Here is a 27659-nt window from a genome sequence, read left to right on the forward strand (position 1 = left end):
CTGAACCGCAAAAACACCTGCACCTGTCACCATCTGCAGTCAAATTCCAGCGCCTTGGGGGAGCTAAGAAAGTCTGCCTTAGACAACACGTACGCTTTAAGAATTTCATCAATAAGAAAGGAGAGAAGGAAGGGAGGAAGGGAGGGAGGGAGGCAGGGAGGGAGGAAGGAAGGAAGGAATTAGGAAAGAAGGAAGGAAAGGGCGTGGTCTTTAAGAATCTGCCTGCCGATGCAGTGGACGCGGGTTAGATCCCTGTTCCTGGAAAATTCCATATGCCGGGGAGCAACTAAGCTCCTGTGGCACCACTCCTGAGCCTGCGCTCTAGAGCCCGCGAGCCACAACTACTGAAGTCCGCGCGTCTCGAGCCCGTGCTCCGCAACAAGAGAAGCCACCCCAATGAGAAGCCCGCGCCCTGAAACGAAGAGCAGTCCCTGCTCGTCGCAACTAGAGAAAGAGAAAGCCCCTGGGCAGCAACAAAGACCACATGCAGCCAAAAATAAATTAAATAAATTAAAAAAAAAAAAGAGCGGAAAAGTGTACTTTTGCAGAAGCGGAGGCTCGATTTCCTACCTCCTTCTCGCCCCATCGCTCACACTCACCTCCTTCTCCCGGCGGGGAACCTGGGCGCATCTGGCAAATCAAACAGGCATCCACTGGCTGGAAGCACCCCGCCCCCCGGACAGCGCAGGGATTGAGGTGTCTTCCCGTGGGCGCAAGAGCCGGAGGTGGGAGGGTGCGGGGATGTGGGGAGGCATCGGGGTCCACCCGCGAGAACCATCGCTGTCTTCTTTCTGGGCGTGGATCCCCGGGCTGAGTAGTTGCTGTTGTCACTCGATGCCCCCACCTCCGTGGCGACGCGGCCGGGTGGCGTCCCCCAGCCGGACATACGGAGCAGACACGGGCTGGAGGCTGGAGCGCGCTGGTGCCTCTACCAAGACACCCGCATGGAGGACGCGCGGAGCTGGTAGGAAGGCTCTGCCACCTCCTAGGTCCTCAAAGACTCGCCTCTCCCCAGACCTCCAGAGTCTCATCCGCCCCGGATCTAGGAGGACGTGGACGGGGTGCGTCGGGCGCTGCCCCGCCCGCCCCTCTCCTGCGCTTCGCGTGGCCGCTTCTTAGCTCCAGACTCCGCAGAGACTTTCCCAGAAAGGCCAGCGTGGCGGCTCTAAGGGCGGGGCGACCCGGGCAGAGGACGGGTTGGGACCCGACCAGAGGGATCCAAATCAGATGTCATCACTTGCCTGCACCGGGAAGCACTGAATACTCAGAAAGGAGGGGCATCTGAGTGATGGAGGTGGGGCTGCGGCAACCTGGCGGGAGAAGCAAAGAGCGCTTTGGACAGACAGGTCCAAGGGCCCTCAGTCAGGCGCAGATCTCCCGAGTTCCTGGACGTCCCTCCTGCTCCAGGTTCGGAGAGTAAGCATAGGCGGGTAATGGGAGCTGCAGAGGCACTTGCTGCGCTATAGATGTACGGACAACTTACACCGTACTCGCAGGTAGGATTTCATAATCTGTAAGGAGGAAAGAGATAATGAAAACGACCTCAAAACAGTAAAATACCAAGTGCCACCGGCAGGAGGATACACTTGTCACCTCCTTCTATTTGGTTCTGCCAAAATGACACTTCAGCACTGACCTTTGAGGTTCTGGGGTCTGCGGGTTTCCCTCTTAGTGCTGAAGTTGAAAACCCAGTCCATCGAAACACCAAGGTAACAGACTTCCTCGTGGTTCATAAAATCTTTCATAAAACATTTAATGAAAGATTTTCACAAAACATGAAAGATTTTCAAGGAAACAGCCACACCATGAGCCAAGGTTCTGGGACCCAAGCTAGGTAGGTGAGTTTTGGGTCTTGGGTATGACTAGTCCCTGAGATCATTTTACCATGGGTTGTGTTCCAAATGATTGCCTGTGAGTTGCTATCTTTGAAGTCTCTGTAGATACCAGCTTTGGATGGGGTGGGAAGGTGGAGATTTCTTCTCCCATCTGCTTATGGTGGGTTTGGGGGCTAGAAAATGAATCCTCTAGGGCAGTGGCCCCCAACCTTTTTGACACCAGGGACCGGTTTCTTGGAAGACAATTTTTCCAAAGATGGGTGGAGGGGGTGGGGGTGGGGAATGGTTCAGACGGTAACGCTAGCGATGGGGAGCAGCAGATGAATTCCTTTGCTGGCTAGCCCGCTGCTCACTTCCAGTCCTGAGGCCAGGTTCCTAACAGGCCCTGGACCAGGTTGGGGACCCCTGCTCTAAGGCAGAGCCTGAGCCAGGGAGCAAGGGGAGTGCTGAAAGGTGGGCTGAGGATGTTCCCTGGGGTCTGGGAAGGGAAAGTGTTAGGACTCAGTTCAGGATTTATTGGACTGCTCCTATGGAGGTGGTAGTTGTTTTTTTAAAAAGTGCCTGTGATACAAACTCCAGAACACCTACCCACCCACCCAAAGAGTATAGTTCCCGTGACACTCTGCTTTCTTCCATTTAGTCCCTCTTGGAAATCCACCGCTAAGCTTGGGGACTTCACCCCAGCGAAACTGTAAGGGTTGTCAGGTTTTCATGCAAGTGTCTTGCTGTAGTGTGAATAGCTGTGACTGATGGATGACTCATAACTATCTGTGGTTACCAGTTACACTGGTACCATTCTGCTTTCTGCAAAACAAAGAAGTTTTGTAAACATACCCTTAAAAAAAAAAGGTAACAGAGGTCATGGGAAAGAATGAAGGAGCTACTGCTGTCACCTGCAGGTGGCAGTGCAGGGTGCATGCTGGCTGGCACAAGGGGAACTGAGTCCCCATAGTTTCTTGGGGATGGGTGAGTTCTGGGTGTCACACCAGTAGGGAAGGTCACCAGCGCTTCCTGGGTAAGAAATGTTCATTTAAATGAAACATGACTCTCCAACTCTTAAGAAATTGAGCAGAAGCATAAGTTTTATTATCTCCATGCATGTGGGAGACAGGAAAGAACTCTTCTTCCTTCTGGCTTGAAAAAGCAAATTTGTAAGTGTATATCCATCCCTTCCAGGAAAAAGGTGTCAATTTATCTATCTATTTATTTATTTATTATTTAAAAATTATTTATTTATTTATGGCTGTGTTGGGTCTTTGTTGCTGGGTGCAGGCTTCCTCTAGTTGCAGTGAGCGGAGGCTACTCTTCATTGCGGTGCGCAGGTTTCTCATTGTCGTGGCTTCTCTTGTTGCGGAGCACGGGCTCTAGGCGCGCAGGCTTCAGTAGTTGTGGCTCGCGGGCTCTAGAGCTCAGGCTCAATAGTTGTGGCACACGGGCTTAGTTGCTCCACAGCATGTGGGATCTTCCTGGGCCAGGGCTCGAACCCGTGTCCCCTACATTGGCAGGCAGATTCTTAACCACTGTGCCACCAGGGAAGCCCCCAGGGTGTCAATTTAAATGTTATCAGAGCTGTAGATCATTTAGTTAACCGATCAGGATAACAGACTTTTCAGCAGTTAGTGATCACTTTCATAGGACACACCAACAGTCTCTCAATTCCAGGTGTTTATACAATTCTCCTTTGTCAGAATAGCATTTAGAAAGACAGCTTTCCCAAGCTGAGTGTTATCTGCTTTTTTTGCAGCTCTTAAGGGACGGGAAGACATTATCTGCTTATCTTGCTGATTCTTTTTTTCCCCACCCAGGTCTGTAATTTTCAGAGCCAAGCACTGCAGTTTCACTAGTTGCTTTGGAGAAAATGAATGAGAGATCCCCAAAACTCAAAAGTTAGAATGTGCAGGGAGAGGTCAGCATGGGATTTTTATTATTATTTGACTGTAGATCCTGCGGTGTTTTACATTCACAAGAGTGCCAAGAATCTGGGACTATAAAACACAGATTGTGTCAGAGACTCAGGTTATATGGGGGAAAAAGCTCCGAAATAGGAGACACACACATTGTCTACTACTTTCCAGATTATTATAAGAATTGTTATAAAATTAAAAAATCAAAGTTGCACAAGTACATGGTATTGAAAATCAAATAGTTCTACAAGGCTTATTATAAAATCAGCAGTCTCCTGTCTCACCCCTCTTCCTGCTCCCCAGAAACAATCACTTTTATGTTTCTTTTGGATATACCTTTCTGTAAGTGCAGTTTTGGGTTTCAAATGGGTGTTATCTATTTACTTCCTGAAGATTTAGTTCAATTACACTCCCTCCCTATCCTCCCCTCCCCATATCCTGCCAATATGCTTATATCAGCATTTTGGGTTAGAAAAATATTCAGTGTATACCTTATTATGACTTTTCACAACTGTGCTAGGCAATACACTATGTGTGCATTTCATCTCTTGTACAATTTCCTGCTTTGCTCAGGATTTATAATCATCTTACTTTTTGTTTAATTTTATATTTATCTAACTAATTTATCTCCAAATTCTCTGCCTCATACAAGAAAACTTTTTGTTGTTGCTGTTAATCTAATACATTAAGTATACTATCAATTAACATCAATTTTGTATCCTCAGAACATATGCCCCCTGAGCCCTGTGCCCTGGGATCCTGACTGGGGCCTCTCTAGGTTCACTCCCAGACTCTCCCTTCATGTGTATCCAGTTTTTTGTTTTGTTTTGTTTTTCTTTTCCCTAGTATTAGATCCTTGTTTCCTGCATTGAGCTGCTTGCAGAAGTATAGTGTGGAAACAGGGCCAGGGCAATGCTTGGGGCACCGGAGTTTCCCTGTATGTGCTTTAAAAATCTCTCCAATCCATTTAGTTTTTCAAATTTCTTGGTTTATACTTCGATGAAACAAAATCTCTATTTTTAGAAAAAATGTCACCTATCAGCAAATTATTAATGTTTCTTTAAGCCTAAAGGGATAAGAGACGGTGATATAGTCTGCTGGCATTCCTTTGACAAATAAAACTCAAGACCTTTTATGCATGGAAGAGAGCTTCCAGTTTGAATATAGTTACCTTACCAATGAACTAACATGAAATCTGTTTAAACTAAAGCTTCCAACACATGGGAAAAAACTTTAATGCTTTGAAGGCTAGATGTTTCAAATGGGACTTGTTTTTCCCCTAGTAGCTCCACTACACTTTTATTTGACCGTGCCAGACGGCTTGCGGGATCCTAGTTCCCAATCAGGGATTGAACGCTGGCCCTCGGAAGTGAAAGTGCCCAGCCCCAACCACTGGGCCGCCAGGGAATTCCCTATTGTGTTTTTTCTTTTTTTTTTAATGGGACGTTTTCTAAATAATCTTCAAGCATCCTTTAGTACACAAGATGGTCACAAATATAACTTTTCACAAAGGGGAATTCTGTTAGACAAGTGTGTGTGATTGTGAATGCGCTGGCCTTCACTTACCTACAGACTCTGAGAATTTACCCACCGTGATATCCTGACACCCACTGCCTTCTTCTGAACCAGCCTCTTCAAGGTCACTGATGATGTACAGTTTTCTCTATACAGTTTACCAGTGTTATTACATTGCTGTGCTCCTTACCAGGCACTTGACACCCCACCTTGAAACACCCACATCCCTGGGCTTCCTTGATATAACTCTCACAGTGTCTTGTTCATTTTTTAAACTGTGTTAAAAATAAAAACACATAAAATTTACTGTTTTAAACTGTACAGTTCAGTAGTGTTAAGTATATTCACATTGTTGTGAAATAGACCACAGCTTTTTCATTTTGTAGAACTGAAACTCTATACCCATTAAGCAACTACTCCTCATTCCTCCCTTTCCTAACCCCTGGCAGCCACTATTCTATTTCTGTCTCTCTGAATTTGGCTACTCTAGGTACCTCGTATAAGTGGAATCATACAGTATTTGTCTTTTTGTGATTGGCTTATTTCACTTAGCATAATGTCATCAAGGTTCATCATGTTGGAGCATGTGACAGGATTTTCTTCCTTTTTAAAGCTGAATAATATTCCATGGTATGTATTTACCACATTTTGTTTATTCATTCATCTGTTGATGGACACTTGGGTGTCCACTTCTACCTCCCAGCTATTGTAAACAGTGCTGCTATGAACATGAGTGTGTAAATACCTCTTCAAGATCTTGTTTTCAATTCTTTTGGGTATATACCCAGAAATGGGATTGCTGGATCACATGATGGTTTTAACTTTTTGAGGAAACTTTATACTCTTTTTCATAGGACTGTACCATTTTACCATATCACAAACAATGCAGAAGGGTTCCAATTTCTCTGCATCCTCATCAACACTAGTTATTTTGTTTTGTTTTTTTCCTAATAGTATCATCCTAATGGGTGTGAGAAAGTACCACATTGTGGTTTTGATTTGCATTTCTCTGATGCTCTGATGGTTAGTGATATGGAACATCTTCTAATACGCCTGTTTGGCCATTTGTATATCATCTTTAGAGAAATGTCCATTCAAGTCCTTTGTCCATTCTGAATCAGGTTATCTGATTTTTTTAAGTTGTTGAAGTTCTCTATATATTCTGGATATTAACCCCTTATCAGATATATGATTTGCAAACATTTTCTCCCAGTCTGTATGTTGTCTTTTCACTCTGTTGATTGTGTCCTTTGATACACAAAAGTTTTAAAGTTGGATATAGTCCCATTTGTCTATTTTTTGTTGTTGTTGCTGTCCTGTTCATTTTATTCCCTAAATACCTCCCAGATGTGCTCAAGTGTCTTCTTTTCCACTGCCACTAGTCTAGTTTAGACCACCATCTCTCAACTGTATGGCTGCAATGACCCTCCTTTGCTTTTAGTTTTCCTTCCCCACATCTTCCCTCCACCCTGTGTTACTAATATGACACTTTAAAGTGTAGATTGGAACATGTCTCTTCCTTACCTAAAACCCTTCATAGAGGCATAACCTATGGCTTTGGGAACCTGTTGGTCTGAAAAACAATGGATCTTAAATCAAGGATAGAGAAATCCATCTTGAAGAAGTGAATCGTTTTTACCTTTGTGTTCTCTGAATACTGTTAGATCTTTGATGACAATCAGGCTTGGCATATAGTAGCTATTCAATAGATTGCTGTTGAATGAAGTGAGTGAATGAGAAAATGGTTGTTGAACATTTCTAAGATTATTGTCATTAAGTCAACAATTACTTACTAAATCATAATGTGTAGGGCTCTATGCTGTCTTCCTCAGGGGATACAAAGTTTCTCTTTCCATGAACCTTACAATTTGTTCATTTATTCACTAAGTATTTATTGAGAACATACTATGTGTCAGATACTGTGGCAATGACGGGGATACAGTGTTGTACAATACAGACACAGTACCTGGCCTCATGGAGCTTTTGGTTTAGTAGGGAAGATACCCATGAAAACAATTACATAAATATTTAATTAGTTTTTATATGGGTTATTAATGAAAAGCACAGTAATCTATGAGAACGTTTTATAGAGGGTCCTAATGTAGGGTTAGGGGTGGTATATGTGGAGAGGGGCAGGGTGGGGGAATAAGACATATATACTGAGGGACTTCCCTGGTGGTCCAGTGGTAAAGAATCTGCCTTACAATGTAGGGGACGCGGGTTCAATAGCTGGTCTGGCAACTAAGACCGTGCACCAAAACTACTGAGCTTGCGTGCCTCAACTACAGAGCCTGCATGTCGCAAACTACAGAGCCCACGTGTTCTGGAACCCGGCTCCACTGCTACAGAGCCCACGCGCCCTGAAGCCCATGCCCACAAGGAAGAGCTCGCACGCCGCAACGGAAGATCCCGCATGACGTAAGTTCCATCAGAACCTCAAGCAAAGCACTAATGAGACTTAGAGAAAGGAGAACCATACCGAACAGAGAAATGAGTTCAAGATCCAAAACAACTCTTCTTTAATGGTGAATCTCTGGGCATGCAGCAAAAGCATGCAGCAAAGGCAGTAGTCTAGGCAAGAAAGAGGATGCATGTTTGCCCAATGTCCTCTAAATTCTCCAAGCCTCACTTGGGAGCTTGTCAGAAATGCAGACTCTCAGGCCCAATTCCAAAACTACTGAGTCAGAACGTGCAGGTCTAACAAGATCCCCAGGTGATTCATAAAGACCTTAAAGATACCAGAATGAATGAAGATATCATGTCAGAAGACTGTAATACATTTAGCACCTCCGTCAACGGGAGGAAGTTCTGCCGTGGAGCACTGTTACCACCGAGGTGGTTTTTTGACCTTTACCGGGTAGAGCACACAAAGAAAGTGCATTTGTTAGGTAAAGTCAGTTTCATTATCATTATTTTTTCATATGTGCCTCACTTTTATCTTATTTATTTTTAAATGAACACAACTTATTTTTTAGAGCAGTTTTAGATTCATAACAAAATTGAGCAGAAAATACAGAGAGTATGTCCTGTCACCACACACATACAACCTCTTCCCACTATGGATTTTCTGCACCACAGTGGTACATTTCTTACAAACGATGAACCTACTCTGACACATTATCATCATCCAAGGTCCATAGTTTACATTAGGGTTCACTCTTGGAGTTGAACAGTGTATGGGTCTGAACAAATGTACAATAACATGTGTCCACCATTATAGTATCATACAGAGTGGTTTCACTGCCCTAAAAATCCTCTGAGATTATTTCGTCATCTTTAACAGGTACAACACATGCAGAAATCATTGGTTGGGTAAAGTCAGTTTTTGTTTCAGAGAGAATTCAGAATTTCTTTTAGCTGGTGATGAAATTGACCATGTTTTGTTTCAGAGCCCCAGAATAATAGGAAGCATGTGAGCTCAGAGGAAAGACAAGGCCAGGGAAGGGAGAATTTATTTCGAACTCAACTGCTTGTGCTCCCTTATAAGCTTGGCCCTTCTTGTTTGACTTCCGACCCCTGCTCTTTTAGATTTGGTATTACCTTGGAATTATTTTCTTCTTCCTGAAGCAGTTCAGAAGTTAAAGCCTCAGTCACCTTCAATCCAGTTGTACCGCAAATCAAGTTCGTTTGCTTTGGCTTTTTAAAACTCATTTTTAAAATGAGTACTTCTTTTTAAAGTGAATTTCTGAGTGAATCTCTTCATACTTGACAGGGTGCAGGTGGAATCACCTTATAAAGTATTTTTTGTGTGCATTCATCATGTCTTATATATTTTAGCTGAGTTTTAATTTTCAGCTTATTAAAAAGAAGTTGCTCAAATTTAAGTCTGAATTCAAGGTACAAGGAGCACTAACATCCACATGTCCCTACCACATGCCAGTGTGTTCACGGTTAGTTCATTCAATCTTCCCAGCAACTCTGAGAGGTGGGTCTGTATTGTCTATGGTAAAAAGAGTGAAGCTCAGAGAAGTCAGATAACTTTCCCACAGCTTCCCAGGGCCAGGAACAGTCTGACTCCAAGGACCGTGGTCTTTCCACTGCAGCAAACTGTCTAGTGCTTACAGACCCCATTTTAAAGAGATGCTGTAAACCTGTAAGTTATGTCTTTGCTGAAGACACCATCTGCTATAACATGTCTTCCTTTCCCTTGCAAAGGGAATCGTGTGGTAAACAACCAATCAGCCCCCAATGCTACCTAGCCATCCCAGGGCAAAACTATGATGGTCTGTAACAAAGCAGATTTAAGAAGAATACAAATGATACCCAACACAAGGACTCAAAAAGGAAACTGTAATATACATTGTTTATGTTAATTAATAGCATTCTGAACCAAATTTTCACTAAAGCCTCTACTGTAACAGATCATTAAAACTTATTTACAAAGTTTCCACTGCTGCTGAATCTAATTCCAGCTCAACTGTTTTTAAAGTTAACATGAGAAGGATGAGCTCATAAAATGCCCCAAAGTCATCACTTTTATACTAGGTCACCCTAAACTCTGGGGAATATATACTGCACAACTCTCTGAGACAACAGTAAATGATATTTTTTCCTCACTGAAAAAAGCCATAAAATTGATGTTGTAGTCCTAACTTGAAGCATCTCTGTACTTACATGGAAAAGCACAACAGGTATAAAATAATGTTTTTATGCAGAACTGTGGTGTGTTTGTGTTTTCAGGAAATTAACTGATATATCACTATCTCTCCTAAAATGTGTGTTTTTATAATTTTGTGAGAGGTACAGGAGTTTTCATCCTTCAGATTTCATCTAAGAATTTGATTTCCCAATTGTTTTGCTAGTAGGAAATTACAGCTACTTTAAAATTAGAGAATGACCTGAAAATTCACTAACTAGTAAGAACATACAGATAAAAAATAAGACAAAATGAAGATGTAAAAGAGTCAACTGAAATTGAAGGAGATAATGAAAATAACATTCCTCTTTAGTTTATGAGAAATGTGCTGTATTAACCACTTGTCACTGCATTGATGGGAAGATCTTTCAGTCATTAATAATAACAACACAACCACCAGGACAATTTTAATAATACAGCCGCAGCTATCATCTACTGAGCACCTACTGTGTGCAAGGTTCTTAGACCCATTATCTCTTAAATTCTACCATAGCCCTATGAAGGAAGCATCTCTAGATAAGCAACATGAGGGGTTTAAAGAGAGATTAGTTTGCCCATGTCTTGTCCATGTGGAACTCTAGCTTAGTCTGACTGAAGTATATACTCATAAGCACTGCTACCTTGTCTTTTTCATAGTTAGCCTTTAAAAAAATGCTTTTTCAAAAACTTTCAAAAAGAAAATGTGTGTTTTGTGGTAGTCTGTTTACATTAGTGACCCCCAATGGGCTATGTATTCATGGTTTGGGGCAGTTTCCTCCTCTTGAATATCTGGGCTGGGAAAATAACTGGCCTTAATCAACATAATGAGGTAGAAATGATACTGTGTCAGGTCTGGGCCTCAGCCTTAAGAAGTCTGGCAACTTCTTTTGTGCTCTTGAGAGATCTGAGCTGTCACATGGGAAGTATGGCTAACCACCTGGAGAGCCCAGATGGAGAGAGAAAAAGGCCCAGCCAAACCAGTGTCCCAGCTGCTTCCTGCTCCTATCCATTCCCTCCAAGGCATCAGCCACCTGGGCGGAGCACTGTCTTGGACGTCCCAGCCCGGGCCACTCTCCATCTCCTTAAAAATATGGGCCTTCGTGACTCTGGGGTAACAAGGGAGACCAGCAGAAGAACTGTCCAGCTGAGACCCACTCAACTCACAGAATTATGAGCAGACAGAAAGGTTTTGGTTTAATCCACTAAGTTTTAGGGTGCTTTATTACTAACAATAACTGAAATAGAAATTCACCCCTGGAATTGAGGTATTGATGTAACAAAAATCTAAAACATGTATCATTGGCTTTGACACCGGCTGAGGCTTAAGGCAGTCAAAGTGATCTGGCAGTCACAGAACCAGGAAACAGCCGAGTCAGGACTTGAATCTTGGTCTCTCTCTCTACAACACTTCACTATCTTAAGCCAAAAAGACCACTTCTCTCGAGTGGTGAGCAAACACAGTTGTAGCCCTCTATGTCAGTGTCACACATGATTCACCTCATCATTAACTTTTTTTCTTTACTTGCACAATGGTACATTTTCCTCAAGGAAATCATATGATTCTTGAAGGCAGGAAGTGGTTCTTCAATGTCTTTTGTATTTCCCACAGTAGTTAGAAAATTTGGAAACTAACATAACATTGTAAATCAACTACACTCTAATAAAATTTTTTAGAAAAATAAATAAATAAAAGAGACCTAGAGGTCGAAAAGAAAATTTTGGGCCACAAAATCCTCCCCATCCCCTATGTATTCTGCATCAGCTACATAAAGCTATTCACCACTCGCCATGTAATCTGGGACCTCTGTGACTATGAACAATGTTCTTTGTGCCTCTGATGTTGTGCTCATCTTGTTCACCTAAGAACTCCTCATCCTTCAAGGGCCAGTTCCCACATGGTCTTTGAAAAGCAGCTCATGGCATGTTAGTCGGCCCTCATGAAGAACAAACTCTCTCGCAATCACAGGATACAAACTGTCCATTCACCTTGAACTGTCTGTTATGAGCTGCGTTTTGTTGGACCCACCAAGTCCAACAACATCCAACAAGTTGGATGGGCCCAGCAGCTGTTCATCGAAAGACAGAAATGGCACATGGAAACTGAGCTTGAGCAGAACCACTGGGCACAAGTAAGCTGCATGAACAGGTAGCCCAGATCCCACCTCTCTACCCGATGTCACCCACCACATTTGAACTAGTTTGCACCCATGGCTGTATGGGGGCTGGAGGAGTAACCAATACAACTGGATGAAAGAAGAGGAAAAGGCTCAAGCCTCAGATCAAGAAAATATGTGTAAGATGCCTGCTACCTTGTAGGCAATCAGCAAATTATTAATTCTTTCTTTGCTTTCTGTTTTACTCCACTTACTTTTTTTTAAGGTTTATTTATTATTTATTAATTTAGTGTTTTGTTTTTGTTTTTGACTGCGTCAGGTCTTAGTTGTGGCACTCGGGATCTTCGTTGAGGCGTGTGGGATCTTTTGTTGTGGCATGTGGGCTTCTCTCTAGTTGTGGCGTGAGGGCTCCAGGGTGCGTGTATTCTGTAGTTGTGCAGCACAGGTCCCAGAGCACATGGGCTCTGTAGTTTGCAGCACACAGGCTCTCTAGTTGAAGCGCGCAAGCTCAGTAGTTGTGGTGTGCAGGCTTAGTTGCCCCGCGGCACATGGGATCCTAGTTCCCTGACCAGGGATAGAACCCATGTCCCCTGAATTGTAAGGCGGATTCTTTACCACTAGACAACAAGGAAAGTCCCTATTCCACTTACTTTTAAATTTAATAAGTGAGTAATTAATCCATTCTTCTTAAAAATAGGACATTACAATTAGACCTAAAGACCCTTTGACTCTAACTCCAATCATATGTCCCCTACTCCCACTCCTTAGTCCCCCATCACACACACATTTTTTTCAGTTTGGTGTACATGAGATGTTTAAAATTTTATGTATATATGTACCTATATAAATTGTAGAGAATAGGTTTGGGTGTTTTCTTCACATATATGTTACATATACATATTTGTCAACTTACTTATTTTGTGTGTGTGTGTGTGGTACACGGGCCTCTCACTGTTGTGGCCTCTGCCGTTGCGGAGCACAGGCTCCACACGTGCAGGCTCAGCGGCCATGGCTCACAGGCCCAGCCACTCCACAGCATGTGGGATCTTCCTGGACCAGGGCATGAACCCCTGTCCCCTGCATCGGCAGGCAGACTCTCAACCTCTGCGCCACCAGGGAAGCCCAACATTCTTTATTTTATCTGATATGAGTATTGCTACTCCAGCTTTCTTCTGATTTCCATCTGCATGGAATATCTTTTTCCATCCCCTCACTTTCAGTCTGTATGTGTCCCCTAGGTCTGAAGTGGGTCTCTTGTAGACAGAATATATATTGGTCTTGTTTTTGTATCCATTCAGCAAGCCTGTGTCTTTTGGTTGGAGCATTTAATCCATTCACGTTAAAGGTAATTATCGATATGTATGTTTCTATGACCATTTTCTTAATTGTTTTGGGTTTGTTTTCGTAGGTCCTTTTCTTCTCTTGCGTTTCCCACTTAGAGAAGTTCCTTTCGCATTTGTTGTAGAGCTCGTTTGGCGGTGCTGAATTCTCTTAGCTTTTGCTTGTCTGTAAAGCTTTTGATTTCTCCATCGAATCTGAATGAGATCCTTGCCAGGTAGAGTAATCTTGGTTGTAGGTTCTTCCCTTTCATCACTTTAAGTATATCATGCCACTCCCTTCTGGCTTGTAAAGTTTCTGCTGAGAAATCAGCTGTTAACCTTGTGGGAGTTCCCTTGTATGTTATTTGTCATTTTTCCCTTGCTGCTTTCAATAATTTTTGTCTTTAATTTTTGCCAGTTTGATTACGATGTGTCCCGGCGTGTTTCTCCTTGGGTTTATCCTGTATGGGACTCGCTGTGCTTCCTGGACTTGGGTGGCTATTTCCTTTCCCATGTTAGGGAAGTTTTCAACTATAATCTCTTCAAATATTTTCTCCGGTCCTTTCTCTCTCTCTTCTCCTTCTGGGACCCCTATAATGCGAATGTTGTTGCATTTAATGTTGTCCCAGAGGTCTCTTAGGCTGTCTTCATTTCTTTTCATTCTTTTTTCTTTAGTCTGTTCCACAACAGTGAATTCCACCATTTTGTCTTCCAGGTCACTTATCCGTTCTTCTGCCTCAGTTATTCTGCTATTGATTCCTTCTAGTGTAGTTTTCATTTCGGTTATTGTATTGTTCATCTCCGCTTGTTTGTTCTTTAATTCTTCTAGGTCTTTGTTAAACATTTCTTGCATCTTCTCGACCTTTGGCTCCATTCTTTTTCCGAGGTCCTGGATCATCTTCACTATCATTATTCTGAATTCTTTTTCTGGAAGGTTGCCTATATCCACTTCATTTAGTTGTTTTTCTGGGGTTTTATCTTGTTCCTTCATCTGGTACATAGCCCTCTGCCTTTTCATCTTGTCTTTCTGTGAATGGGGATTTTGTTCCACAGGCTGCAGGATTGTAGTTCTTCTTGCTTCTGCTGTCCGCCTTCTGGTGGATGAGGCTATCTAAGAGGCTTGTGCAAGTTTCCTGATGGGAGGGACTGGTGGTGGGTAGAGCTGGCTGTTGCTCTTGAGGTTGCCTTCTAATGGATAAGAATAGCTAACATTTATGAAGCACTTCCTATGTTCTGAGCTCTTCACTTCCTGAACTCACTGAATTCTCAGCACAACCCAATAAGGTATGTTTGTATGGTATTATCTCCATTCTTGCTAAAATGCAGTTTCGTTCTTCAGAGGTATAAATGGAGATCACCCTCAGACTCTTACCCTGAAGAGATGGGACACTTGAGACCGATGGATAGTTGTATCTGTGATAGAGCCAAGATGGATGAGAGGGTCAAGGTTACGCCTATCAAATGTTTACTGGACTTTCACTTTCAAATGGGATGTGAACGCTCCCATCACAACTTGGGTAGGTCGCTTAAGCTCACTGTGACTCACTTTTCTGATCTCACTTTTCCTGTAGTTTCAGGCTGCCCTCTGAGTCATAAAAAGGAAATAGACATGACCCCACTGTATCCTCACTGAGACAGGAAATAGACTACCTCCCTTTGGTTTCTAAAGCTCCACTTAAAATATGCCCTTGAGGCATCCTACCATTTGCCACAACATGGATGAAGCTTCAGGGCATTATGCTAATGAAGTCAGTCAGGCAGAGGAAGACAAATACTTCAAGATGTCACTTAAATATGGAATCTAAAAGGCTAAACTCATAAAACAAGAGAGTAGAATGGTGGTTACCAGGGACTGGGAGGTGGGGGAAATGACAGCATCTTATTAAGATACTATCAAAAATGACATTAATGCCATGCTTTAATGAAAAATTATGATATTTTGCAAACAAAAATCATAGTGAGAACAGAGACATTCTTTCATAATTCTGAAAAGCTCTGATATCTGGCTTAAGAGAAGACAGCTAGATTCTCATATCTGCTTCTGCATTCAGTCTGTTGCAATATCACATATCATAAAGCCTCTGGAAAACTCCATTGTACATTTGTGAAAAAATGAGAGTGAAGAGGTAAATAATGTCTTGGTATTAAAATGAAATTAGTTTTGACCTAGTGGCCCCTCAGAAAGGGTCTTGGTTCCTGAGACTACATCATGAGAACTGTTCTTAAATGTCCTATTTCTCTCAAGTTATTGTGGAATCTTCATGATTCTTTGCTGAATGGGGGAACATGTGAGTTAATGACTATCGTACTGTAATCTAATCACAATTTTAGTTTCCTATGGCTGCTGTATCAAATTATCACAAATTTTGTGGCTTAAAGCAGTGCAAATTTATTACCACACAGTTCTGGGGATCAGCGTCCAAAATGGGTCTCACTGGGCTACAATCAAGATGTCAGCAGGGGCTTGCCTGGTGGCACAGTAGTTAAGAATCTGCCTGCCAATGCAGGGGACATGGGTTTGATCACTAGTCTGGCAAGATCCCACATGCTGCAGAGCAACTAGGCACATGCACCACAACTGCTGAAGCCCGCGCGCCTAGAGCCCAAACACCGAAATGAGAAGCCACCTCAACGAGAAGCCCGTGCACCGCAACGAAGAGTAGCCCCCACTCACCACAACTAGAGAAAGCCCGCGCGCAACAACGAAGACCCAACACAGCCAAAAATAAATAAATTTATGTTTAAAAAATGTTAGCAGGACCGCATTCCTTTCTGGAGGCTTTAGGGGAGATTATGTTTCTGGCTCTTCCAGACTCTAGGCTGCCAGCATTCCCTGGCTCATGACCCTTTCCGTCTTCAAAGCTAACAATGGCTGGTCAAGTCTTCCTCAGGGTGCATCACTCCGACACTCACTCTTCTGTCTCCTCCTTCTCTATTTAAAGGACCTTGTGATTACTGTGAGCCCACTTAGATAATTCAGGATAATCTTATCATTTTAAGGTCAAGTAATTAGCAACCTTAATTCCCCCTCTAATCTTAATGCCCTTGCCACATAACATAACCTCTTCACAGGTTCTGGGGATTGGGATGTGGACATCTTTAAGAGGCCATTATTGTGCTTATCACACTCATTCTCAGTGAGCTAAAGATCTGAGAGAGGGTGTGGTGAGAAAATTCTGAGTCACACTTTCCCTTCCCTACGCCTGTAAAAGCAAATGGAGCATTGGGCTCATATCAGCTGGGCTCCTTCAGGAAAAGGTTAATCACACACTGGGACAGGAAAAACATCAGGATACTCTTGGATCTCTGTGCGGGTGCTGGGAGGGCCAGAAAACCGATATTCTCTCCAACAACCTCTCTGATGTGTGATTTGTATAAACATTTGTAAGGGATGCCTCATTCCTCCTCCAAGTAAATTTTGTTTTGGTGAAGTTTCACCCCACTTCGTAAAATGGCAAATACTGCTCAAAATATTGTAACCATGTGTATAGAAAATTTACTTTTAAAATTTGTTATTGAGAAAAGTAAAAAAAGAAGAAAATTGAAAAATATGTCTTTGCCTGAAAAGTGAATGTTATAAACAAGTTGCTTGGATTTGAAAGAAAGACTGTGGAGGCACTAATAGGGCTCTATGCTAACACTTGTGGCTGCAATAACCCTCAGTCCCCTAGGAAGAATTTCAACATAAAAGTCTTACCAGCCACAGTGTGACTGAGCATGGGGCCCCAGCATCAATCTCCGTGTGTCTCTCGTGGAGAACGCTGAATCGGGTATCTATGGACCAAGACATACACGCCATGGCATGCAGCCTCCAACCATACTGTGACTTCAACCTCCTATGCTAGCAGAGGTCACCGACACATGGCTGGCCTAGGCAGTGATTCTCTTTAATATAATGATTGTCTTTCTCTGAGAGACTGCCCAAACTAACTTATGAGGTCATATGTCCCTTTAACCCACCTCCCTTCTCATTAGCTTGCTCTTTGCTTAGCTTGTTGAAGGAAAAAAATGTAAATGTTGCATTAACCGCATGCGTGCATGCGTGTGTGTGTGTGACCAGTAGTGGCTCTTGGCACTTCCTATTCTTGGCCAGAGCAAACACAAGAGTTTCACTTTTTTTTTTTTTTTAATTAAGAAAAAATTTAATGAGTGAAAAAAGGGAGGGGGGAGTTGAAAATGTCTTTGTAGTCTAGTGAAGAGTTTCACTTTTAATCTTGAGAAAAATACTAAGAATTGATCATGTTCTGTATTCACTTCCCTCTCATCCCAAACAGACAAACATACAAACAACTGGAAAGGCCAACACTCCCTTTCTCCTGACCCTCCAGAAGCTTGAGACCAGGAGGAGGGCATGGGAAAGAGGGGCTGGAATCAGAAATGAACATGTAGTGGGGGGCAATTATGACCCCAAAGTGGGTGGGAGCTGAGGTCTTTTGTAGGAAAAGTTGAAGAGACCTGGATAATTTGGGGACCAACGGGGATGAAAGGAATAGTAAGCAGGAAGGACCCTGTTCACAAAGCAGCTCACGGCATGATCTAGAGACAAAGATAATCTTTAAAACAAAATGTTTTAAAGGAGTTGGAGCAAGTTCTGCAGAATACACACAATTTACATATGATGCTATTTACATATGGTTTAAGTGTATATAAATGTAAAAAAAGCCATGCATCAATGAGTTACATATATACCTGTAATAAAAGTATAAAGGACTACATGGGATACTAACTTAAAATTCAGAAAATTATACTGGCTATCAGGTGAGTAGGGGACGGGCTGGATGAGGGAAGGAAACCAGTGCGGGATACACACAAGTTCTGCTAATAATTTGTCATTTAAGCTGGTTAGTGAATACATAGGTGTTGAATGTATTATTATTTTTGTACTTTCATATACCTTAGCTATTTAACAATGCTTTTAAAAATTAAAGAACCATCCCTTAACCCCAGTCCCCAGAGATGACCACAGGTGATGTCCAGACGTTTCCCTACCCTATGATTTTCCAGTAACTGGCCCAGAAGCTTGAGACCAGGAGGAGGGCATGGGAAAGAGGGGCTGGAATCAGAAATGAACATGTAGTGGGGGGCAATTATGACCCCAAAGTGGGTGGGAGCTGAGGTCTTTTGTAGGAAAAGTTGAAGAGACCTGGATAATTTGGGGACCAACGGGGATGAAAGGAATAGTAAGCAGGAAGGACCCTGTTCACAAAGCAGCTCACGGCATGATCTAGAGACAAAGATAATCTTTAAAACAAAATGTTTTAAAGGAGTTGGAGCAAGTTCTGCAGAATACACACAATTTACATATGATGCTATTTACATATGGTTTAAGTGTATATAAATGTAAAAAAAGCCATGCATCAATGAGTTACATATATACCTGTAATAAAAGTATAAAGGACTACATGGGATACTAACTTAAAATTCAGAAAATTATACTGGCTATCAGGTGAGTAGGGGACGGGCTGGATGAGGGAAGGAAACCAGTGCGGGATACACACAAGTTCTGCTAATAATTTGTCATTTAAGCTGGTTAGTGAATACATAGGTGTTGAATGTATTATTATTTTTGTACTTTCATATACCTTAGCTATTTAACAATGCTTTTACAAATTAAAGAACCATCCCTTAACCCCAGTCCCCAGAGATGACCACAGGTGAAGTCCCGACGTCTCCCTACACTATGATTTTCCAGTAACTGGCCAGCATCCCTGTTGTTCCCCTGGGCGGCCCCAGCTCGGCAGAATCCCTTGCTCAGCGGGGCCTTGTCTGTTCTGGGCAGTGATTTGAATGCGCTTGGGCAGCGAGTTAGACCCACCAGAGACGTCTGTGGTACTAAGATGACCTTTTTCAAGCCCCTTTCCCATTAGCTCAAAGCTTCGGATACACCCCATCCCCAAAGGGTCTGGTTGGACCTGATCCCTGACCAGGTCTTGAGAAGTAAACTAGTAAAGTGAGAGTTTCCGGGCCAGACTGCAGCAGCTAAATCCCTGTCTGCCCCGGGCTCCATAGGCAGCCTCAGTTTCTTCAGCCCGGTTCACTCAGACCTCGAGTTCTTGGGAGGAAGGTGGGAGAGAAAGTGTTTGCTGGGAAGGCTCCAGCGGTCCATGTGAGCTGGAAGTGATGAGATGGAGAAACATCTATTTAAAAGAATTTTAACTGCTGATTTTGCTTTGAAAATAAATAAAAGACTTTTAAGAGGTCGGAGGAAGACAGGAGGGTGCCTCGGGGAGGGACACGACTAAATGCTCCAAGAGTCCCCAAGGGCTACTTACACCTCCGGGACCATGGCCTCCAACCAGTGCCCAGGCAGCCAGTTCCTCACCTCCTTCGCCACGCTGGGCCGCCCCTTTGGCTTTCCGCAAAGTCACCGCGGAGCAGTGGCGCGCCTCCAGCTCGTCCAAGTCCCGAGAGTCACAGGTGGAGTCCGAGCGAGCGTGGAGCCAGACCCTTTGCGAGCGCCCAGAACACGTTTGGTGATAGAACCAGGCTGGGTGAACTGAAAACTGACGGTTCTGCACAAGACTTGGGTGTGATGAGGTCTGCAGTGGACAGATGAATCAAAAGGACAGTTTCTCTTTTCTTTCACTGAAATTCCATCGTGTGAGCCTGGCGGAGTTCTCCCAAGTGACGACACTCTCGGCCGGTCTCCTTCGGAGTCCTTAGCAACAGTCATCACCCTTTTAAAAATTCAAGTACCTCAAAAGAAAAGAGGCAGAATCAACTTTCTCCAGTTACGGGGTGGACATGGAACGAAGGCGAGAGCTTCATTTATCGCATCGCGCTCAGCACAGCGCAGGGCCCAGGAAGGCAATTCAAGCCGGAGTCTAGGGGCACGGAGGCCTTGCGGGGGAGACAGCTGCAGAGTGCACTGAGCCTGGGTAGTCCCAGGAAAGGCTGGAGCAGAGCCGGGGAGGGCTGGGGGATGTGGGCTTGCATTGGGATACCCTCTACCCTCGCCCACCTGGGTGGGGTAGAGAACTGCAAATCTCAAAAAAATTAATCAGAAAACATAGAAAAGCAACAAAGAGGCCCCCCCTCCCCAAAACAAAACGTTGCACCCATATACACCAAAGGTAACCAGGGCTGTTGTCCTTGCAAGAGTGGGCTTCCCAGTCCACAGAGGTGATACTGCTGGGCTGTCGCTCTGCCTCCAGTGTGGTCCTCCCTGTCACCCCCACTCCCGTGAGGGGTTACCGAGTGTAACTGATACAAGGCCCTCACCCAGAGGGATCAAAACCTTTGCTTTGGAATCAGGAGGAGCATGCTGCAGAGGGGACACTTGGCAGGTAATGAGTCCCCCGCACTCCTCTGCGCAGGTCCTGAGAAGCTTGGCTTCTTTCCCTCCCCAGGTCCTCACCTGGTTCCCCGACCAGGCTGTGGCACTGCCCTGGGAGATCTGGTTTGTTGGTTCTCAGGAGCAACTTTCAACAATAGGCGGACAGTGGAGGATCTGGCAGCTGGGACGCTTGGAACTCCAGGAGAGCCGGGGAGAGGATGAGGATGAGGTGCACAGTATCAGGGCCTAAATCTTAACAAACCAAGCCTAGTAAAATTTCCCCATGGTTCAGAAGCACGAAGAACTTTACAGGAAGCAACTAAACCAGACACCGAGGCTCCTAAAGATGAAGGCAGTGAGATGGTGGGCCTGGGGCAAATAAGTCAGTGTCCAGTTAATTACAAAAGGTTGTGTTCTGCAAACTGCTTGTAAGCCCCTGGCTTGGAACGTCAGTCCTCAAACCGTTAACAGCATGGGGCAGGGTGGGTGGGCTCCCAGGGTAGACCACAAAGCCCTGTATCCCCCATCAAGTGGCTGACTAGAGCTCTGGTGTGCTGTGTCTGCAGAGGCTAGGTTGTGGTGATTCCATTCCCCTTCTGCACGTGACTGTCATAAGGAAATTCTTGAGGACTAGTGCAGTAGGGAGGGGATGCCTGACAGTGGGACTTCTGCATTGGCTCCTCCCAGTTCCCAGACCCATGGTGGATCTCCAAAGGGCAGAGCCTCCAGGAGGAGATGGCGGCTGTGGATAACGTTTGCCTGGCCGTCCTCTATTGGAAGGTGGTGAGGCTATGCCTACTTTGATGGGGAAACAGAAACTGATTCCATTTCAGTCTGTCAGTGGTGGGGATGAGAGTTCTTTTGGCCAGAGAAGCAGGGAAGATAAGCCACTAAGCCTGACAGCTTCCTGTGACAGAATTGTTCATTTAAATGTCACAAGACTCTTCAAGTCTTTTGCTTAAATAAGAAAATGAGCAATCACAAATTTTAGGACCTTCTTGCAAGTGGACAAAGAGTGAAATAAGATGATCCGCTTGTGCCCTGATTATGAAATTTCACAGGTGTTTATGCCTATCAGAAAACAAATCAATTTCAGTACTGTCATGACAACAGAACATTAAGTAAACAATGGTTCATAGTTACAGTATCTTTCATGGCTAATACACAGGTTCACAGGCCAGAGTAACAGTCTCTAAAGACCAGGTGTCTTGGAGGATTCCTTTGCTAGAAAAAAAATCTACAAGGGCAATTTTTTTTTTAATGTTTTATTTATTTTTGGCTGCGTTGGGTCTTTGTTGCTATGCACGGGCTTTCTCTAGTTGCAGCGAGCGGGGGGTACTTTTCGTTGCAGTGTGTGGGCTTCTCATTGTGGTGTCTTGTTGTGGAGCATGGGCTCTAGACACATGGGCTTCGGTAGTTGTGGCTCGCAGGCTCTAGAGCACAGTCTCAGTAGTTGTTGCACACGGGGTAAGTTGCTCCTCAGCATGTGGATCCTCCCAGACCAGGGCTCGAACCCACGTCCCCTGCACTGGCAAGCAGATTCTCAACCACTGTGCCACCAGGGAAGCCCCTACAAGGGCAATTTTATGAAATGCAATACTTTCTGTTTTAATGCACCTATAAGGGAGGAGAGAGCATTTTCTCTTATTTTGTTGAGGTAATTTTCAGTAGTAGTTAGGAAGGCCTGCTGTTTTCCACACCAAGCACTAGATTTCCACTGAGAAAGGACTTGGCAGGCCTGAAAAGTGTAAATTTACAATATGTAAAACAAAGGACAGGGTGGGGTGGTGATTATTATCAAATGAATATGGCGGCAAAGGTCTCCACCTGGAGTATGTAGAATTTCAGACTCTGTACCACTAATCTTATCACAGATTTAGTTTCTATGGAAAAAAACTTAACAATAGCAGGCACTTAAATATCCTACTGATTTTTGAGCTAATTATATAGTAAGTCCCCTACATATGAACCTTCAAGTTTTGAACTTTCAAAGATGCGAATGTGCATTCACATGTCCAATCACGTTAGTTCACGTGTCTGTCGTACACTGTCACATGTTGCATCCTCTACAAGTGGTTGTGCTTTTGTGTACTTTACTGTACAGTACTGTATAGAACACAGTAGTACAGTATCTTTATTTCAAGCCCAGGATGTCCGGAAGTAAGTGTAAAAGCAGTGGTGATGTAGCTGGTACTACTGTACTTTTCAAGGTACTGTACTGTAAGATTAAAAATGTTTTATTTTTTGTGTTTTTTTTTAATGTATCATTTGTGTGAAAAGTATTTAAATCTATTACAGTACAGTACGATATAGCCAATTGTGTTAGTTGGGTACCTCGGCTAACTTTGTTGGACTTACGAACAAACTGGACTTACGAATGTGTTCTCAGAACGGAACTCGTTCGTGTGTAGGGGACTTACTGTATAATAAAATATTTTTACTTATTTTTTCACATTCACATATGTAGTTTTTAATAGAGTCATTTGGGTATTTTTGACAAATAATAAACTGCACATAAAGTGTACAATTTCATAAATTTTGACATGTGAACCTATCACTGCAATCAAGGTAGTGAACATATATACCATTCCCCAAAATGCTTTTTTACAATCTCTCCCTCCCACTTCTCCATACCCTGCCACCATCCCTAAGAAACAATTGATTTGCTTCCTGTCGCTATAGAATAGTTTGCATTTTCTAGACTTTTATACAAATGGAATCAAATATGCACTCTTTTTTAGTCTGGCTTCTTTCACTCAGAATAATTATTCTGAGGTTTATTCATGTTGTGGGTACCAATACTTCTTTCATTTTTTATTGCTGTATTGTATTTCATTGTATGGATAACTAAAATTTGTTTCTGTTGATGGGCATTTGGGTTGTTTCCAGTTTATGACTTTTACAAATAAAAGTGTTATGAACATTCATGTACAAGTCTTTGTACAGATATGTTTTCATTTCTCTTGGGTAAATACTTAGGAGTGGAATAACTGGGTCATACAGTAAATGTATAAAAATACCAAACTCTTTCCAAAAATGGTTGTACTTTATGTTCCTACTAGGAGTGTATGAGAGTTCCCTTTCCTCCATATCCTTGCAGACACCCGGTATGGTTAATAATTTTCGCCATTCTAATAGATGTGTAGTTTTGTTTTGTTTTTAAAGATTTTTTTGATGTAGACCATCTTTTTTAAAGTTTTTATTGAATTTGTTACAACATCGTTTCTGCTCTATGTTTTGGTTTGGGTTTTTTTTTGGCCACGAGGCATGAAGGATCTCAGCCACCTGACCAGGGATCGAACCTGCACCCCCCCACACTGGAAGGCAAAGTCCCAACCACTGGACCACCAGGGACGTCCCAGGTGTGCAGTTTTAATTGGTATTTCCCTAATGACTAATGGTGCTATCTCACTGTAGTTTTTTTTTAAATGATATTTATTTATTTATTTATTTTTTGGCCACACTGCACAGTTTGTGGGATCTCAGTTCTCCAACCAGGGATTGAACCCATGCCCCCTGCAGTGGAATCTTGAAGCCCTAACCACTGGGCAGCCAGGGAATTCCCTCTTTTACCCATTTTTAAATTGGGTTGTTTGTTTTCTTATTATTGCCTTTCAAGAGTTCTATATATAATCTAGATACAAGTTCTTAATCATATAATCATCTACAAATAGTTTCTTCTGGTCAAGGGCTCATATTTTCATTCTCTTAAGAGTGTCTTTCACTGTTAAGGAAACGTTCTTAAAGTCCAATATATCAATTTTTTTCTTTTATGTATTGTGCATTTAGCGTCAGCTTTAAGAAATGTTTGCTGAACTTAAGGTAAACATTTTCTCCTATGTTTTCCTCTAGAAGTTTTGAAGTTGAGAGACTGAATATACTAATGGACACTGGCCAGAACATATATAAAAACAGAACTCTGACTCACAACCTTGAGTTGTGACTCACAACTTGACACAACTCTGACTTCCCAACCAGCTTGGGAAGCCTAACCACAATGCCTGCAGCAGCTGGCCAAAAGTGGTCAGGACTTGCTCAACACCTGCTAGCGTCCTTAACTTTTGCCCCCACTCCAACTCAGGACCAACCGAAGAAAGCCAAATAGACTCTCCAGACCAGTGCCATGAGATGCCCCACTTCCAGTAAGCCCGCTTCCAGCTTCCCTAGATCCACAAACTCAGATCAGAGCATCCCTGAGCCCTCTCTCTCTCTTTTCACTATAAAGCTTCCACATTCCTCTGCCTGCGCTTGAGTTTCTGCCATCATAAGTGATGGTGGCCAATTCCCTTGATATAGTGAGCTCTGAGAAAATAGCCTCTGCTTTTTCTCATCTGGGCAGTCTTCATTTATTTCCACATGATTTTAGGTTTTACATTTAGGTCTATGACACATTTTAAGTATATTTTTGTAAGTGGGGTAAATATGAGTTGAGGTTCATTTCTTTTGTATGAAGATATCCAACAGTTCCAGTCCTATTTGCTGGGACAACTGGACTGCGTTTAGAAAATGCTGAAACCCACCTCAACCTGACAGCCTGGTTGTTCCAAACAAATAGTCAATAATTTGTTAGCTCCAAACAAATTTATATATATATACATATATATATATATATATATATATATGTATATATATATATGTATATATATACATATATATAACGTATGCAATATATTTCTATTACAAAAAATATAATATATTAAAGTATATGATATACATTTTTTTTTTCACAAGATGGGAACTGCACGGACAAGAGGAAGCTAAAGAATCTGTTCCATTACAGTAAGGATAAATTATCAACTCAATCAGATTTTCTCCTTCCAAAAATTGGGCTATAAAATAATCTGAGGCCTTCCCTGGTGGCGCGGTGGTTAAGACTCCACCTGCCAATGCAGGGGACACAGGTTCGAGCCCTGGTCCGGGAAGATCCCACATGCTGCGGAGCAACTAAGCCCGTGCGCCACAACTACTGAGCCTGCGAGCCACAACAACTGAAGCCTGCGTGCCTAGAGCCCGTGCTCTGCAACAAGAGAAGCCACCGCAATGAGAAGCTTGCGCACCACAACAGAGAGTAGCACCCGCTCGCCGCAACTAGAGAAAGCCCGTGCACAGCAACGAAGACCCAACAAAGCCAAAAATAAATAAATAAAATAAATAAATTTATTAAAAAAAAAATAATCTGAGACTGCCCAGGTCTCAGTGAGAGAGGAAAGACAAAGCACCAAGAAAAACAATACACATCAGCACACTCTAGAGACACCCTGAAAGCTCTTCAATTGCCACGGAGAACCTGGCAGAAACTTTTACCAAAATCACAGCATAAAAATCACCTCTTGACCGTTTCTCTGGTGGCAGTGGGCTTCTGCCAGACTTAGCCCCTCAACCTGCCCTGCATACTTAATCCCTGCATGAATCTGGCCTCAAGCTCTGTGGGAATAAATGAAGCGAACAACTTCAGAAGAATGGCCTCAAACTGTCCATTTTCCCACCTTCCCTATCCTTGTCCTATTCTAATGGTGTATCTTCCTGTTTTTTAGGAGAACATTTCAGGGTAAGAACAGGACAAGTGCTGAGAAGATGAGTCTCAAGATTGATTTGGAGGGACTTCCCTGGTGGTGCAGTGGTTAGGAATCCGCCTGCCAATGCAAGGGACATGGGTTCAAGCCCTGGTCCGGGAAGATCCCACATGCCACGGAGCAACTAAGCCCGTGAGCCACAACTACTGAGCCCGTGCCACAACTACTGAGCCTGCGTTCAAGAGCCCGTGAGCCACAACTACTGAAGACCGCGCGCCTAGAGCCCGTGCTCTGCAACAAGAGAAGCCACCTCAATGAGAAGCCCACATACTGCAACAAAGAGTAGCCCCTGCTCGCTGCAACTAGAGAAAGGCTGTGCGCAGCAACAAACACTCAATGTGGCCAAAAATAAAAATTCATAAATTTATTTTAAAATAATTGATTTGGAAATGAACTTTGTATGTTTTAAATGCAGGAAAAGTCACCCCTGGGAATGAGCAAAGGAGTGGAATGAACCCTAAACTGCAGAAGAAACAGAACGAAAGCATCGTGCATGCAATATGTGCTCTGCTGATTTCCGGAGGGGGAGTGGTCAAGGCTGAGACTGAGAACAAAGACTATAATTATGACAGTCATGGAGTAGGACTGTATCTGCCTTCAACTTTCAAAGGCTATTTAGATGAGATGCAGCAGGGATATCTCTTTTTGATTTTTGTGAAATCAGGGATGCCAGAGGCCTCTGGTATATGATTTGCTTACCTGTGCTCCTCTTTGTGCCACAGACATAGAACATGTACTAATGTCACGAATTCTCAGGAAGCACTGGCATTCCCCAAAGGCAGGATTCAGACTCTTACAAATATTAATGATTCCAATTCATTAAGTCCACAGAAATTTCAGGTTCTTGTACAAAATGAAGGTAACATAAAGGCTTCAGCTTCTGCTTTATTTGCTAGCACTCACCACCTTCGGTACCAGGAAAAGCTCAACTTTACTAAGTCCATGCGCATTGAATTTAAGATGTTCTCAACAGAGATGACACAATGCTTTACCCAAGTGTGTTTCTGCATTTGCAAACACTGAGGTAGGGTAAGTATTTTTTGGCCTGCATGATGAGACCCATCAAGTCACTGGATGTGAAAAAGAGAAAACAGATCTTGCCACCTTGAGGGCGTCTATTGATCGCTATATTAGGAAGTTACCAGTCCATCATTTCTGTACACAGAGGCGTGAGATAAAATATGCCACCAAATTTGTTGCAGTACACAAGCAGGGGGCCCTCCATGGATATGTCTGTGCAGTCAGCATGGAACGATTCTGCTGTGCAGTGTTTGCCAAAGTGCATAATTCCTGGTGGGTGAAAGGGCAATCATGTGAGAGAGCTGGCCACAAGGAATGGGAATAGAATCATCAATGATTTTAATGTTTGCTGAGATGGGAGGAGGTGGGGAAGGAGGAAAGGGAGATATTATTTTAGAATCTGGGAAAAGAGAGGTACCCTCAGAGTTGCAGATGCCTGACATTAATTCCTATAGATACAGTTGGTGGATCATTGCCCCTCTTTCCCT

At 43.2% G+C, this 27659-nt stretch overlaps 1 protein-coding gene across 1 annotated transcript; it reads left to right on the forward strand.

The window, feature by feature from the left end:
- Positions 1-26152: 26152 nt before the first annotated feature.
- On the forward strand, positions 26153-27496 carry LOC103091416 (schlafen family member 5). The gene is given in 3 exon segments (XM_007472091.1): positions 26153-26190; positions 26553-27137; positions 27139-27496. Coding segments are annotated over 3 exon segments (981 nt in total).
- Positions 27497-27659: the final 163 nt, after the last annotated feature.

This window comes from Lipotes vexillifer, unplaced genomic scaffold (genome assembly GCF_000442215.2).
Source record: "Lipotes vexillifer unplaced genomic scaffold, Lipotes_vexillifer_v1.1 scaffold572, whole genome shotgun sequence".
NCBI classification, from domain to species: Eukaryota; Metazoa; Chordata; class Mammalia; order Artiodactyla; family Lipotidae; genus Lipotes; species Lipotes vexillifer.